This window comes from Bufo bufo, chromosome 4 (genome assembly GCF_905171765.1).
Source record: "Bufo bufo chromosome 4, aBufBuf1.1, whole genome shotgun sequence".
In the NCBI taxonomy this organism is placed as follows: domain Eukaryota; kingdom Metazoa; phylum Chordata; class Amphibia; order Anura; family Bufonidae; genus Bufo; species Bufo bufo.
The window spans coordinates 571,235,786-571,253,156 of record NC_053392.1 but is presented as its reverse complement, the minus strand read 5'-3'; the positions used below and the strand labels follow the sequence as shown (position 1 = coordinate 571,253,156).

Genomic DNA, 17,371 nt, shown 5'->3' with positions numbered 1-17,371 from the left:
TGTATATTTCATGATTAAATGAAGGATGTATTTATATTTGATGTGACCGTACAGTACAAGTCCACCTGTGAAAAGGAATAGCTAAGTTACATATGTCTGACTGGTTGCTAAGAACACATGACCTAATCACCAGTTTTTCTTTTCATTTGGGGTTGTCAGGCAGCATGGCATAGCTGTTTTAGATTACTGGTGCAAGATGGTTGGAAAGACTTAAAGGGAACTGGTCAACGGGATTTTGGGTATAGAGCTGAGGACATGGGTTGCTAGATGGCCGCTAGCACATCCGTAATACCCAGTCCCTATCGCTCTGTGTGGTTTCATTGTGTAAAAAAAACGATTTGATACATATGCAAATTAACCTGAGAAGAGTCCTGTAGGTGAGATGAGTCAGGGACAGGACTCATCTCAGGTTAATTTGCATATGTATCAAATCGTTTTTTTTACACAATAAAAGCACACAGAGCTATGGGGACTGGATATTGCGGATGTCCTAGCGACCATCTAGCAGCCCATGTCCTCAGCTCTATACCCAAAATCCCGGTGACAGGTTTCCTTTAAGGGGGTTTTCCCACTACTATCGACTAGAAAACAGGTGCCAGGCCCCCTGTGCAAGATGAGACATGGCCCTGACTTTAATGGTCATTCTACAGAAACAGAAATGAGCAAGTGAGACGAAGCCCATTACAGTGAGACATCTAGCCACCTATAGACAGCCATGTGTTCTCAATTTGTTCACACCTCTGTTGGAAATTATGTCATATTTGACAGAAGAATACTGTGATATTATACAGCACTATTCTTCCCGGCAAAATTATGGTCATTGTGGTGGAACCTGACAGACCCCGTTATCAGTGTAGTCCCTTGGACCATTGGAGATGATTTTATGATGGATCCAGCACTCTGTTATTTTTGTCTTTCTGCTCCTATGATGAAACAAAAAAAAGTTTGATGGAAATGTGGAGGCTTTTCTAAGACCCCCTTCACATATATCAGTTGTGTCCAGCCAGCTACTTCACGCCGAGAGCTGGACATTACTGATATACAGTACAGACCAAAAGTTTGGACACACCTTCTCATTCAAAGAGTTTTCTTTATTTTCATGACTATTAAGGCATCAAAACTATGAATTAACACATGTGGAATTATATACATAACAAACAAGTGTGAAACAACTGAAAATATGTCATATTCTAGGTTCTTCAAAGTAGCCACCTTTTGCTTTGATTACTGCTTTGCACACTCTTGGCATTCTCTTGATGAGCTTCAAGAGGTAATCCCCTGAAATGGTCTTCCAACAGTCTTGAAGGAGTTCCCAGAGATGCTTAGCACTTGGCCCTTTTGCCTTCACTCTGCGGTCCAGCTCACCCCAAACCATCTCGATTGGGTTCAGGTCCGGTGACTGTGGAGGCCAGGTCATCTGGCGCAGCACCCCATCACTCTCCTTCGTGGTCAAATAGCCCTTACTTTCAAAGTTTTCCCAATTTTTCGGCTGACTGACCTTCATTTCTTAAAGTAATGATGGCCACTAGTTTTTCTTTACTTAGCTGCTTTTTTCTTGCCATAATACAAATTCTAACAGTCTATTCAGTAGGACTATCAGCTGTGTATCCACCTGACTTTTCCTCAATGCAACTGATGGTCCCAACCCCATTTATAAGGCAAGAAATCCCACTTATTAAACCTGACAGGGCACACCTGTGAAGTGAAAACCATTTCAGGGGACTACCTCTTGAAGCTCATCAAGAGAATGCCAAGAGTGTGCAAAGCAGTAATCAAAGCAAAAGGTGGCTACTTTAAAGAACCTAGAATATGACATATTTTCAGTTGTTTCACACTTGTTTGTTATGTATATAATTCCACATGTTTTATTCATAGTTTTGATGCCTTCAGTGTGAATCTACAATTTCCATAGTCATGAAAATAAAGAAAACTCTTTGAATGAGAAGGTGTGTCCAAACTTTTGGTCTGTACTGTATGTGTACTGCTCTTCAGTGCACAGATCTGGTGTCTATACACAGTGATGGCTCCAGATAGGAAGACGCTGCATGTACTATTTTTCTATCTGGCGCTATTTGACATCTGATGTCATCAGTGATATGCCGGATAGTGTTGCGCAAATCAAAGTCATTGCTATTTACAAAGAAATGCTGTTCGTGACAAAGCGCTGGATTAAAAGTGAACGATCCCATAAAAAACTGTGGGATTAGTTCTAGCTTCAGTTCCTCTCTGGTGTTTTCTACACCTCGCCAGAGGAGAACTAAACAGGACTGGTAGATATAGGTGAAGCTGGACTAAGACCCCCCGCAAAATGCTCGTAAAGACAGGAAGTGTTATAATGTAATAAAAGTGGCCTTAGGCCTCATGCACTCAACCGTATGTATTTTGCGATCCGCAAAAAAACAGATCTGCCAAAAATACGGATGACGTCCGTGTGCACTCCGTATTTTGCGGAACGGAACAGCCGGCCCCTAATAGAGCAGTCCTATCCTTGTCCGTAATGCGGACAGTAATAAGACATGTTCTATTTTTTTTGCAGTCCGCCAAAAAAACGGAACGGACACGGAAAGAAAATACATTTGTGTGCATGAGACCTTACTCACCTGTCTGATCCGTCTCCATTCCTGGGTTGGTGTCTCCACTTTCAGTGCTGCAGTGATGATGTCCCCTCTACCCCACGTGATCACTGCCAGTTACTGGCCTCGGCGTTCATGTGAGGTAGTCATTATTGCTGCAGTACCAGAAACAAAAACTGGCTTTGCGGTTGTGCCAAAACGGCAAGGGATCAGACAGGAGAGTAAGGCTGTTTTTAGAACACTCTCTACATTTGCCTAATTTTTTGGGTGGTCTCTGAAAACCCATTTAAACATAAGATATATTTAATAAATGGATCAGATAAACATTTTGCAATTTCACCTTCTCGCCATGATGTGGCTTTAATAGCTTTAATGCCTAGAGTAGTTAAGAAATGGATACGGAAATCAATCTTTCCTCAGATTAAAATGCTTTTCTAGTGCTTTTCTCAATACAATTTCTGTTGTGGGTTCAGTCTGTTCTAATGGGTTCTGCTGATAAAGACACTGTCTAAAAATTCACTCGGTTATAATGCTCACACAATTGCCTCTCGTTGTTGATTTATTTTACTATTGTCCGCTGTGCTCTACTACTTGGGGAGAGTACGCAGCCCACATAATTCCAGATATGACTTGCAGGAGCAGAATCCAACTATTCATGACATGGAAATGCCTGAAGATTTTACGGTTTGCAGGCATAGAACCGCTTCGGAGCCCAAAAAATAACGGGGCCCATTTCCAAGCAGAGGTGAGGTGCAATTCATGATGACTGTGAATGGTGAAAGATGATGGTTGCATTCAGGGGCGGATTGGCCATAGACCTTGCAGGGAAATTTCCCGGTGGGCCGATGCCCAGAGGGTCACTCAAGCACTCCTCTCTGCCACAACCCACATGCCCTTCTGAATTCAACAGCTCTTGCCCAATTCTATCCTCTTAAGCCCCCTGCTCCATATCTTAATCAGAGAAAACTGGAGGAGGACAGAAAATGGCATTTTTTGATGGCCACCACAGAGGGACAGATTTTGGGGCAATATATTGTGCTGCACTGTGGTATATGGTATTTTGCCCTATGGTATTGCTGACCCTGCATATATCTGTTGCCTTGCCTTCTGTCAATTTGGACACTTCTACAACATGGGGCCAGTTTTAGGATTTTTTTCCAGGACCACTAAATTCCCAGTCCGCCCCAGATTGGATCATCAAAATCCTGGGAGATCAAGTTAATCACAAACATTACATGATGGAAGGGAGCCTGGGTCCGGTTTACTGTCTGCCCCTTGGCTACTCGTCACAACACTGTCCAAGAACCAGTGGTGACATCACGACTGAATATTCAGAGGACAATGGCTCTGTGGACTATAAGGAGATTTTACCATGTTCCGTTTTCTTGCATGAGGAAGTTGCAGATTTTGTCACACGCCATATTGCATAATTTTTTGGGGAAAAAATCTGATTTTCCAACGAAAGCAAAAAATAGCGATGGGGCTTAGCAAGAGTAGAGGCCTCCTCAATCCAACTGAGTTATTTTTCATTTACAGTAGAAACTTGATCTGAATGATGGTCTACACCAGCTCATTACTGCCACAGATTTCAGCATAGACAGGCCAAAGATGTGCCATATGTAATAATTGTTTAATTTGGTGCATCTTAATCCTATGGCTTTTGACTAAGGCCTCTTGCACATGAACGTGTGCGTCCCGAGGCCGTGCTACGGCCCGCAAATTGCGGGCCGCAATGCACGAACACCAACCGTGGGGCAGCCGCAAAAAGATAGGACATGTTCTATCTTTTTGCGGAACGGAAGTACGGGACGGAAGCACTCCGTAGTGCTTCTGTAGGGTTCCGTCCCGTGCTTCGGTTCCACACCATTCTTCATTTCCGGATTTGCGGACCCGTTCAAGTGAATGCGTCCGCATCCATGATGCGGAATGCCCACGGAATGGCGCCCGTGTATTGCGGATCCGAAAATGCGGTCCACAATACGGCCACGGAGCGCACACGTTCGTGTGAAAGAGGCCTAAGACTAGCATATGAAACGCCAGTTTCAATAAACCTGCCCCTTTACCACCTATGTTTATTCTCTCCATTGATCCCGACAGCTGCATTCGCCAGCAATGTCTATTGTTTATGTTGCTACAAGCTATAGCTTGTTGTTCGATCTTATTGACGACAATGCTAAATTATTTCCATCTGCTCAGAATCTCCTCCAATGAGTCATGAAGATACTGCAGCTTAAGGAGCAGCCTCTCACCACATCATGAGATCCCTCTGCATACCTGAATGAGCAGACAGGAAAGCAGGACTGAGCATGTGTGTCCACCTCTGCACATTTACTGAGTGGACATAGAAAGGCTGTTCAATGGAAACAGCACATGGCGCTATACTAACAATATTTATGGAATATCTGAAGACATAAGCATTCTTTTAAACTGGTTTAAATACAAAAAATGTTTTATAATTATGCGCTATATTTAACTAAACAATATTTTTCATGGGACAACCCCAGCCTGTGGGTATGGCTTATCTAACCCCTGGAAATTAGCTGTTTTTGATGGGTGAAGCCATGCCTGGCCACAAATTTACTGTGCAGTGGCAGACAGATTGTAGTATTACATTGAAACGAATGGCAAACCATGCCATACATTGGAAGTTGGGGTCCGCTCTTTGTGAACAGCTCTGACTCATGGAGGAGGGAGTCAAGTGGAATAGCCATATTACGGTACCTAATATTAGAAGGGGCTGTGGGGAGACGTCCATTGTCACATTTCTCCTTTTGCTTTTTTTTTTTAGATGATTGGTTCATTTTGAGTTTCCATCAAGCATCAATAAAAGCGGCAGAAAAACACGGCTACATTTTTTTCAACAACAGTGCCACACCTGTCCACAGGTGGTGTGTGGTATTGCAGCTCACTGGAGCAGACCTGCAGTACTAGAAACAACCCAGGAACAGATGTGGTCCTGTTCCGGAAATAAAGCCGCCATGTTTTTGTAATTCTGTACAATCCCTTTAAAGAAAAGTAACCTTCAGCACACTCTAGTCATATTTGGACATTTACCTAACGTTCTTCTACAAATGCGTTTTCAAATATTTTTTTTTGTTTTGTTTCATTCTTACAGGGAAAAGCGATGGTATTTGCTCCACCAAGAGGGAACACTTTAAAGCAGTTTTGCAATCTAGCAGAAGCGGCCGGCTTTTCTATCCAAAGACATGAAAATTACGATGAGCACATTTCCAACTTCCACTCCAAGGTTGGTTCTCTGCTTGCGACAGATAATACTTTAATCCACATTGCATTTTGAAAAGATCATGGTCTTTTTGGCAGGTAACAAACGTTTGATTAAAGCAGTCCTTAGGTGAGCTGCTTCTAAACAGCTATTTTTATGTGATTAGTTTTTGCTGTTAAACCGCCCTTTATCTCTCCGTGTCTAGCAGGGGTTTTAACACAAGACTCTCCTAGCTGAGTTACCATAGGGAAAGAAAAAAAAGAAAAATAACCTAATATTCGCCGCCGTCCCGTTCGCGGCTACTTGTATGACACATTGCTTACAGTCTAAAGTCAACAAGCGGGTAAATCGGCTGCAAATAAAACAAACCCAAATGTTCAGCTAATCTAGGAAAGAAAATGCGGGGAAACAAAACAGACGGCTAATGTCTAATTGTGTCATATCATACCTTAAATCCTTATCTCTAGTTGCTTTATAGTCGGGTCATTTGGCAGATTGAAACTGCTAAATTTTGAAACAGAATTTCACAGCTGCGAGGTTAGATGTCACATCGAGGCGCCGTAAGATTTAGGTCAAAAGCACTTATCTGTGATGTCTAAGCTTGCTTACATAAAGCCACTGCTCTCCGCTATATTCTCATCGTTAGCTGTAGGTAGATACTAATGAAAAGCGTAATAGGAGGGAGCGACTGGGCCACGGTTTGCAGGATCTGGGGAAATATCCAATGCATGGAAGATATAGGTCGCTTAAAGGGCACTTAACATACAGGCTTAGGCAGATTACATTGTCGTGGACTGGCTTGCCAACCGTTGTATCCTGCCCGCAGTGACTGCAGTAATCATGGAGCAAAAGACGAGATGCTGCCAGTCCATAGGCTGTTCTCTGCGATGTTAAAGCGAACCTCCGGTCTCCTGGTATAGCAGTATTAAAGGAAATGTGTCACCTACTATTTTTGTTTTTCGCCTAGTTAAAACCAGATAGTGACACGTATCCTTTTTTTCTAATCTGCTTTTTTTTATGATTGAAGCTTTTTTTTTATTTTTTATTCTAGTTCCTGAACATGATTATGGGGGTGGCCATCTTACCTGAGCTGTTGTTAACAGCATTTAGAAGTTTGCTTTACAGTAGCCATTACGAATTGTAGAAACAATGGACAAGGAGGGGACTCCTTGACTTCTGTGGGAGAGTTTTTTTTTAAACATGCTCTATGGTCTGTGCCGAGGTCATTTTTCAGAGAGGGGGAGTAGATAAGCTGTGACATCATCTATTGGGAATGGGGGATCCTGTGTTATTTATATACAGGTGTTACCTGTCATTGGAGTCCTGTCACTGATGATAATGGAGCGGCTGCTGAAAAGTGATGTGTATGTAACAAGTAGTGTTGATCGCGAATATCGGCACTTTGAGAATTCGCGAAGATCTAGACTATAGTGCTATATCTTCGTAATCTTGAATATTCTAGATTTTTTTTCAACAGTACCCTCAATGCTTCTTGCTTGTTGGCCAATGAGAAGGCTGCAATATCTTTGTCTGAGCTTAGTAACATCCCTAGCAACCAATAGGAAAGTTGCCCACCCCTTACTATATAAGAACCTCCCCAGCTGCCATTTTCTGCAGTTTTTTTTTTTCAGTTCTGAGAGAGACAGCAGTGTCATTGCTCTGCTCTGTGATTTCATCTGGATCCTTATTCAATTACATTAGATAGATAGTTAGTTATAGTCATAATACAGATAATTAGTGGGAGATAGTCAGTGTAGGTTAGATAGTGATATAGTGTAGCTGATAGATTCCAGTGCAGGATGTTAGTGTCACGGCTGGGTCATGGTCTGGTGGTAGTGGACCGTGACACTTTTGCCGTGCATGCTTGTTGCCAGTGGCTATGTGTTGTTTTAGCATGTTTGGACACTTTAAGTTTGGTGTTTCTTCCCATTTTGGTCTGTACAGGGTTAAGGTGTGCAAGGTGGAGCTGGGTGTGGTCTCATGGCTCTTCTTATGTTGGAGTTGTGAGCTTGAGGTCAATGGTATGTCTGCCTTTGTATGAGTAGGAGCTTTGCTCCCCTCTGGATGTGTCACCTCTCAATGAGGGCCTCCTTGTGGATCATCAAGGTCTTTAGCGATGTCTTCCTATGTTCTCCTCCTCGTTCCCTACCTTACCTGTTGTTATGTTTGGTGTGGGTTTGTTTTGGAGATTTGTTGTTATGTCTAGTTTGGTGTTCTATGTCTGGTATCTTTGGTGTATTGCCCGGCATGGTTGCTAGACATCCCCTTGTTTGTCTGTACGTCCGGTGAAGGGGTCCCAGGGGTTCCTCAGAGGGGGAACCACAAGTCAGCAAGCAGTAGTTCCACCCAGTCGTTGTGGCAGGTAAGTTCTGTTGTTCCAGTGCTTATCGTTTTGCGCTGGGCTCTTACCTGCTGCTATGTGTTTTTGCTTGCCGTCTGCTCCTTCCTAGTTGCTAGGCCTGTGTGAGACTCCGGTTCATCGGTGTCATGGATGAACTGGTGGTCTCTTATTCCTGACTCTTATTTCAGGGATGTTAGGGTCAGAAGGTCCCAGGTTCCAGAGTATGAGCCCCCCTAACATCGAGGCCGGCTCATACAGTTAGGAGGTCAGGCATAGGATGAGGGTGGCGTTAGGAGGTGACCTGCTCCCCTTATCCCGGTTTCCAGGACTAGTTGCTTTCTCTAATTCCCCACATTTTACGGTGGGGAGTTTTCCCCCACTCCCCACCATGACAGTATGTTCCACAAGGAGGCCCTCACGGACAGGTGACACATCCAGAGGGGAGCAAAGCTCCTACTCATACAAAGGCAGACATACCACTGACCTCAAGCTCACAACTCCAACATAAGAAGAGCCATGAGGCCACACCCAGCCCCATCTTGCACACCTTAGCCCCATACGCACCAAAATGGGAAGAAACACCAAGCTTAAAGGGGAAGTGTCAAAACATGCTAAAACAACAAGTTGCCACCGGCAACAAGCATGCATGGCAAAAGTGTCATGATCCACTTCCACCAGACCATTACACAGCTGTGACAGTTAGGTAGTGTGATAGGAATTACTGTGCTGTGGTAGGGATTAGTGTCTTTGTCTTTCGTCTTTGAAAAAAAAAGTAATTTGCTGTCTATTTTTCTGTGCTGTGATAGGGATTAGTGTGCTGTGATAGGAATTACTGTGATGTGATAGGGATTAGTGTTTTTCGTCTTTGAAGTCATTTGCTGTCTGTTTTTCTGAATCCATTTTTTTATTTATTTTTCCCCCATTGTCCCAAAAACAATAAAGTAATCCCAAAGTCCCTCTTTATTTTCTTTGTATAGTTTTTTTGGCTTTAAATACATTTTTTGCTGATCATGAGCGGCTGTGGGTGTGCCGGCAGCCGTGGTCGTGGTAGGGGAGTTGGTTCCAGTGCTGGACCACTGCCAGCATGGGTCCGCTCATCCGGGATTTTGGGCGTGGCAGCCGCTACATTTCATCTCAGGATGCCGAGGCAGTTGTGGCTTTCGTGACACAAGCCAGTGGCACGGAGTCCTCTGCCCCGGCTCTGAGCAGCAGCAGCTCTCCGTCTCCTGCAGGACCAGCCCCCAAGACCCGTCCCTGCTGCTGTTTGACAGCGACAGCGAGAGGGACATCATGGGGAAGGTAATGCAGGAGAGTGAGCTGCTGCTTGGTCCTGATGCTCAGGACCTATTGGAAGGGATGGAGGAGTAGGAGGGGGTTGGTTGGGTGGTTTCAGCCATTTTTTAACTACAAGTATTACAAATAATGTCTTCAACAACACAACAAAAAGTATTTAAGTCTTTGAAGGAAAAATATTAGGTTTAATGTTACCATTATAAGATCAGATTGTATTGCGATTATATGTGTATGGGGTCTGAGAAATCGGATATTGGCCAGCTGAGCAGAGATGTACCTGTCTAGTGAAGTGACCGTACGGTATGGGGTGTACCGCTGGTTCGCTTCCCTCTGATGCACCCTGGGTAATGCTAAATCAAGCAGCAAATACTGGCGGTCTAACAAAGAAAGCTTCTCCTGACCAACAGGACACAAACTCTAATCTATAGACTGTGTGTGTGGGGTATATAGTGTGTAGCAGGAAAATGGATGTGCAATGTGCATGTGAGAGATATTTCTCTGCTGTCCATACGTACATGCTACAGACATAGGGCTAGATTTATCATTAGCTCAAGTCAGAATAATGGAGTGAAAAAGTCGCAAAAAAATGCGCAAACGCTAAAACTGCGCACAAATTTGCGATTTTTTACTGCTCTGCACTATGCTCGCCAGTTTTCTGAAAGTGGGCGTGTTTACTTATATAAATTAATCTCTAGACAGATTTACTATTGGGACTATTTAAAAAGTCGCAAAAATATATGCGCAATTTCACTCCAGTGAGGACCATGCTTATCTTATGAGACTTTTTAATAGAGCATGCGACTTTTTCGTAAAACGTGTGACTTTTTCGTAAAGATGTGAGACTTGTAAAGCTGCTTACTGACGGATAAACTGCTACCGTCAAACCACATTTATTACAGTCTTAAAGGGCCGATCATAAATCTAACTTGGCTAAAACTGACTTTAGCCATATGTGAAAGTGAAGTGAGCTGTCAGTGTAATGATAAATCTGGCCCATAGTGCTGTGATGTCACAACTATACTTAGTGCACCAATCAGTAATATCTACTCAGACCTGATAAAATGTGAAGTTGCATGTATTGCGCAAACAATATGCACATCATTTGTGCTGATTTACGCAATTGCGCATATATTGAGGCACTCTATCTGCATATAAAGCTATTGTTCTGCCATGCATGCGAAATGTAATCAAAAACAGTGCTGTAATGTAAAATTACTTACAGTGATCAGGAGTTCTTCCTCACAGTCCCGAAAGTTGCTGCCAACCATATTCTCCAGTCTCAGGAAACTTCTAGCAGCTTGAAAAATTTTGTAAAAGTGAGCCACGCCTGTATTGCACGCGCAATACGTGCATATTACATTGCCGATTTTCGCAATCAAGAAGATAATGACTGGATATCACGAATTCTAGACTTTGCGAATTTCTGGCGAATATTAGGCAAAAAATTCACAAAATATCGTGAAAGCAAATATTGCCTATGCTGCTCATCACTAGTAACAAGATGTGGCATCTATTATTAGGCCTAGTGGTTAGTGCGAAAACTGCAGGATTTTCATATTTTTTTAGAGAGACATCGAAAATTTAAAATAGCCACCAAAAATTCTTTAAAAATATGTTTAACATAAAAACTTGATTTTAACAATGTCATTTTCTTTCGACACATTCCCTTTAAACAAGGTTTTCTAAGAAAAAACACAGTGGTGCAACATAGGCGTTGCCTCAATATAGCGGAGGAGTGTGTGATAAATTCTGCTCACCTTGGGCCATGGTGCTTGGAGCACAACAGTCTTGTAGACACGTAGATAATTGGGGCTGAAGCCTGAGGTCCGTCCTTGTAAATCAGGAGTTGGTACTGGGAAAAAGGATTGTATCAGGAGCTGCCGAGGATAGAAAATCTTGAGGCGTAGTCTTTTTGACCGTTTATTATCAGTGTAAAAGCAACGCGTTTCCGGACTTGACTCGTCCCTTCTTCACGCATTACACAACAGAACAGAAACATATGTGCACACAACAGAGAACTACCGCCTTGGTCCGTAAGTCACAGGTCAAGGGTGGTGGAATAAATTCATAATATTTTGAAATCAGGTGGCACTTCACCATCTCTGTGCTTGAGGGCATGATTGTGCTGAAGTGTGCCAGGTTGGACGCCTTCAGAGTGAGCTCACTCCCTCCTCTATGGCTTGATACATATTCCGCTTTCACGTCACAGTATATCTATTCCACCTCATACTCTGGGAATCTTTTAAATACTTTCTTTAGGCATCAATTTATTACTTGAATACAGTTCAGCTTAATCCTCACCTTTTTTTCCAAGTCCAGGCACACATGGGGTGGATTTATTAATTTTTTATTTTTATATATTTATTTACATTTTTTCAAATTCACATTGAAATTGTATCCAAATCAATTATATAACTAACCTATTCAATTCATAAAGGGCCATCAAATTTTTAAAAAATTTTGAATTTTTTCCACCACCATTGACCTGTGACCCAGTCTCACCCCTGTTGTGTGAATATATATACTTGTGTATGCTTCGTATTGTGTAATGCCTGAAGAAGGGACTAGTCCAGTACCGAAACGTGGTGCTTTTACACTGATAATAAACAGTCAAATAGACTACGTCTCAAGGTTTCTATCCTCGGCAGCACTGGGCACAGTCCTTTTTCCAGCACAAATTCCCTTCTTTATTTTTCCCTACAACTATTTGATGATCGGCTTGCTATGTGGTTGATTGGTGCTCGTTAAATACAGAAATCTGCCGTCTGAGTAAATTGACATAGTGACTGAGCCATCTTATTAGGTAACATGTAGCATAATTCCTACATTAAGAGGGGTTTTCACCAATATAGTCAAATACGTTGCAGATAGACTCCTTTGCATGGGGCAGAGGGGCCTTTGGACGGTTACTGTAACTTCTTCACCCCCTGTACTTACTAGCCCAAATGCAATGCAAAGGACCATGGGAGCAAAAATAAAACTTGTATAAAGAAGTTATAGTAATATGTAGCCTGTACATTGATAAGCATATTCACCATGCTGCTATTTGGAGCACGGGGTATTGACCATAGTGGCCTAGATATCTGTATTTCTCTGGTCGCTCGCCACTAGTTGTTTCCATTGTACTGTTTTATCTCTTAGAAAGAAGCAGCATATATTGATTCTTAACAGTTTCCCTTGGGAGAGTTTTCTATTTATCCACCGCCCTGCAACCTTTACGTAAGAGTATAGACCCTGTATACCCCCCTACGGGCTATAGTAATGGGAATCTGTAGTGACTAACACATACCATGGTATATACCGAAGCGCACGAGTAATAAACAGTACAACCGCAAATAAAGGGGGTCAGTCAGCACATCCCAATGTGCAGGTGCACACTGCCAAGGCTAGAAACATACAGGAAAAAAAGACAATGCAGCAGCACTCTGCAAACACAAATAAAGTACAATAATGCCATAATTATAGAAAACTTTCTGGTGCTAATACTACACTTATTTAGCAAATTTAAGATTATTGGCAAATATTTTTTGTACAAAATTATTTGGGCCCGTCTGCCAAACGTCAAGGCGATCTCTATAAGACGGGAACCTAACACTAAATCCTACCTGGTATGTGCCATAATGGCCACCATAAAATTCAAGGAGTGCAGGTTCCACATGTATGCTGAATCCACTCTGCTTTTTACCATTTTTGGTGCCATAACGGCCTCCATTAAATCCAGGAGTGCAGGTACCAACATGCATGCTGAGCCCACTCTATACTTCTTCTGGTGCCAAATGGCTTCCAATAAATACAATGAGAGCAGACTTCAGCTTTATTCTTACTCTAATTAAAATCAGCCTATGGGGCATACAGGCTGGTCAGGGGTGCAAGACCAACTGGAGTGCCACACCTCCAGCTCCAGTACAACTACAAACAGAGGGGGTCAGTCAGCACATCCCAATGTGCAGGTGCACGCTGCCATGGCTAGAAACATACAGGGAAAAAAGACAATGCAGTAGCACTCTGCAAACACAAATAAAGTACAATTATGCCATAATAATTTTGTCCAAAATGTATTTGCCAAGAATCTCAAATTTGCTAAATAAGCGTAGCATTAGCACCAGAAAGTTTTCCATATTTATGGCATTATTGTACTTTATTTGTGTTTGCAGAGTGCTGCTGCATTATTTTATTTTTTTCTAGTAATAAACAGTTCATAACGCTCATAGCCCCAGTAGGTCAGTGGTTAACACACACTCAAGTCTCACAGCCTCGCACTTCAAAAATTCTGCATTTATTACAATATTTTGCTATATTTTTTGATTACAGCCATTTGCCGTACTGATAATAATACATCGGGGGATGCAGGGCGATTATTGGATAAATAAAGTCATTGCTAGCGTGAAATCGGCACCCACCAGTAATGTCCTTCATTTATGACTTGGTTTTGGATATTGTCATTACTTCATAAAGCCAAGTGCCAATACACTTATTAATATGACAGCTATAATCAATACGCACTTTCACAGGAGTGCACTGCTGCGTGGACTGCCAGAACACGTAGGAGATTGCTGATGTTTACTTGAAGAAATGTGGTTGTTGTGTTTGTTTTTTGCTGGCCTACATTTTTTTAACTCAATTTTGAAAAAAAATATCTTTAAAGGGATTGTCAAATTTTTGCAGCTGTGATTTTTTCTATTTTTAGATTTTATTCACCTATTCAGTTAGCCCAAGCCCACCCATTCACAGATCCCAGTACCTCCCTTGTGCGCGCCTAACTGCCTGTGACGTCACTGATGCCCTTCCCATCTCTACTGCTGACATTGCTTCTCCGCTTTTCCTTGGCCTGCTTGTCACAGTGTCTATAGTAAGGGCATCAGCCTTACTATACTTGCTGCGCATGCGCAGCGCTGCTGGTATCTTTACTGTGGGAGCGCCGCCATCTCGCAGTGAAGATACCAGCGGCGCTGTGCATGCGCAGCAAGTATAGTGAGGCCGATGCCTTAACTATACACTGTGATGAATAGGCCAAGGCAGACATCAGGGAGGTGACATCACCAGCAGAGGGGGAAGGGCATCGGTGACGTTGCAGGCAGTTAGGAACGCACGGGAGAGTTACTGGGTTCTGTTAATGGGCGGGCTTGGACTCACTGAATAGGCGGTCTTAGAGAGTTTGGAAACGTCCTGCTGGACACTTTGCACCCTAATTTGTATATTGAATAAACACAGTTTTCTCAAAATAGGAAATGACAAATAAATATCAAAGATATGTTTTAAACCAAGTCTGCATGCACACCGGCTTGGTAGCATTACTTATGTAGGTCAAATGTTGGTGACAGATTCCTTTTAAAGTGGTCACATATCCCCAATTTCACCCCGGCAGCCCCCTTGACTTGAGCATCGGAGCAGGTCATACTCCGATGCTCTCCTTTGCCCTGCGCTAAATTGCGCAAGGCAAAGGCATTTTCTGGAGCTCCGGTGACGAACCGGGCTGCCAGGCGTAGGCTTCCGCCCAGCAGTGAGCCCGGTGATGTCACCGGCACTAATGGGCGGGCTTTAGCGCTGCTCTTGCCTGTAAAACGGCTAGGGCAGAGCTACAGCACGCCCATCAGAGACGGTGATGTCACTGAACACAATGCTGGGCAGAAGCCTCCGTCCGGCAGTGTGTTATTGTAAATAAAAGAGCCCTTGCCCTGCGCGATCCAGCGCAAGGCAAAGGAGAGCTAACATCAGGGGGGTTGCCTGGGTGAAATTATGGGTATGTCCGGGTTCAGCTCTGAACCCGGACCACCCCTTTAAATCATTAGAATGACTTAATATGATAAATATCGCAGCAGTGACCAACCAGCCCAATGGGGACCTGGTAAGCGCCAGGACAGAAGCGATTGGTGATCAAGTGAGTATCCGTTTTCTTTATTTTATAAAAATAATTATAGCAATCTGACAGCCGCTTTGATATTCCAACTGAATTATTTTTAATCATTTTTCATTTCTGTAGTATATTGTAATATGTAATCAATACAATTTTCTAAATTATGTTCTGACTAAAACCCTACAACATCCCCACCCCCATACCCCCCAGCTGTTCCTATTCACTTCAGTGGGATCTGTGCTGCAGTAACTGGCTCTGCCCACTACATAGTGGATGGACATGTGCATTTCTGGTGCCAATTTTAAGCATTGGAACTACAGAAAAACAGTTGATAGACAGAGGTGTCGGACATCTGCCAATCTAATATTGATGACCAATCCTAGGGATAGCTCATCAGTTGTTACATCCTAGAGAACCCCTTTAAAGTCCATCTGTCAGCAGATTTGTACCTATGACACTGACCTGTTACACGTGCACTTGGCAGCTGAAGGCCTCTGTTTCGGTCCCTTGTTCATATGTGTCCACATTGCGGAGAAAAAAACACAGATGACTTCAGCTGCCAAGCACACATGCCACATGGTTTGAAAACTGCTGACAGATGCCCTTTAAAGTCACAGCTTGAGCATTCAGAGTGGACAGTGGAAAGTGATCCTGAAGAACCATTTTCTACCTGCCTTGGATCATCTTGACAAAATATGGGATAGAATAGCTGCTCTCCAATTCGATGATAATGGCTCATTCAATGTGATCGGATGGTCCTCATAAAGGGCCATTCCACAAGTTCACTCTCCACAGCCCAATCTGTATGCTTATGCCTTGAAATATAAAAATTGGGTTAGATGTGCTTCTGCTGTATCAATACATATGGGTCATATGGGACACCAATATTTGGCATTTGGGGGTTAATTTATTTTAACAGATATGGGGTTCTCGGTCAAAGAGAAAATATCCCTCAATTTTAGTGGAATAAGGCGATGATATAGATGTAGGGGTGTAGAATGCAGCAATCATATTACCGAAAACCTAGACCCACGCTGCAAGGACCATATGTAGACCATGATATAGGGCCTGTTTATATAATATTAGCAGCAATTGATTCTGTTTTATGTTTCTTTTTTACATTTCATCAGGCAGACGACATGGAGGGAAGACTTTTCAATAGGGCACTTTCATATTGTTGCATTAAACCCTTCCCTATGTCTTTAAGTAGTCCCATCTCTTAACCAGTTTAGCCCAACTCTCATTCCTGTAGTTCCCACGTCCTCCACTGGTTTCTGTACTACCTTGTCCCACTCAGCAAAGACATGTTATGCTGCAGCCAGTCACTGGCTGTCACAGGTTACCGCTGCAGGCAGTGATTGGCTGCAATGTCACATTTCCACATCTAGTGGCGCCAGGAAGTAAAGAGACTGACGAGGGAACCAGAAAGGCTCTGTCCACTGTGAAGTCTCCAGCACTGGTGGCGGCCCAAAGCAGCTGATCAGTGGGGGTGCCGTGTGACAGACCCTCACTTATCTGATATTGATGACCTATCTTGATTACAGACCATCTTTATCTCAGTACTGGAAAACTCCTTTAATTGGCTTCCTAAGAAATTGAAACGCTTGATTGTCTGAGATGGAAATGTGTCTGGGGACAGGGACTGATACTAGTTCATCTCAATAAATTAAAATATCATCGACAAATTAATTAATTTCTATGACTCAATTCAAAAAGGTAAACGCATATATTATACAGATTTATAACACAGAGTAATTTATTTTAAAGGGAATCTGTCACCTGGTTTGAGCATATTAACCACCTCAGCCCCCAGTGCTTAAACACCCTGAAAGACCAGGCCACTTTTTACACTTCTGACCTACACTACTTTCACCGTTTATTGCTCGGTCATGCAACTTACCACCCAAATGAATTTTACCTCCTTTTCTTCTCACTAATAGAGCTTTCATTTGGTGGTATTTCATTGCTGCTGACATTTTTACTTTTTTTGTTATTAATCGAAATTTAACGATTTTTTTGCAAAAAAATGACATTTTTCACTTTCAGTTGTAAAATTTTGCAAAAAAAACGAGATCCATATAGAAATT

At 42.7% G+C, this 17,371-nt stretch overlaps 1 protein-coding gene across 1 annotated transcript in view; it reads left to right on the top strand.

The window, feature by feature from the left end:
- Positions 1-17,371, top strand: part of CAMKMT (calmodulin-lysine N-methyltransferase) — a 534,662-nt gene that overhangs the window by 488,831 nt on the left and 28,460 nt on the right. Inside the window, exon 10 of the mRNA XM_040430327.1 lies at positions 5,689-5,820. Coding sequence (XP_040286261.1) covers positions 5,689-5,820 — 132 coding nt within the window. The remainder of the gene's footprint in view (positions 1-5,688; positions 5,821-17,371) is intronic.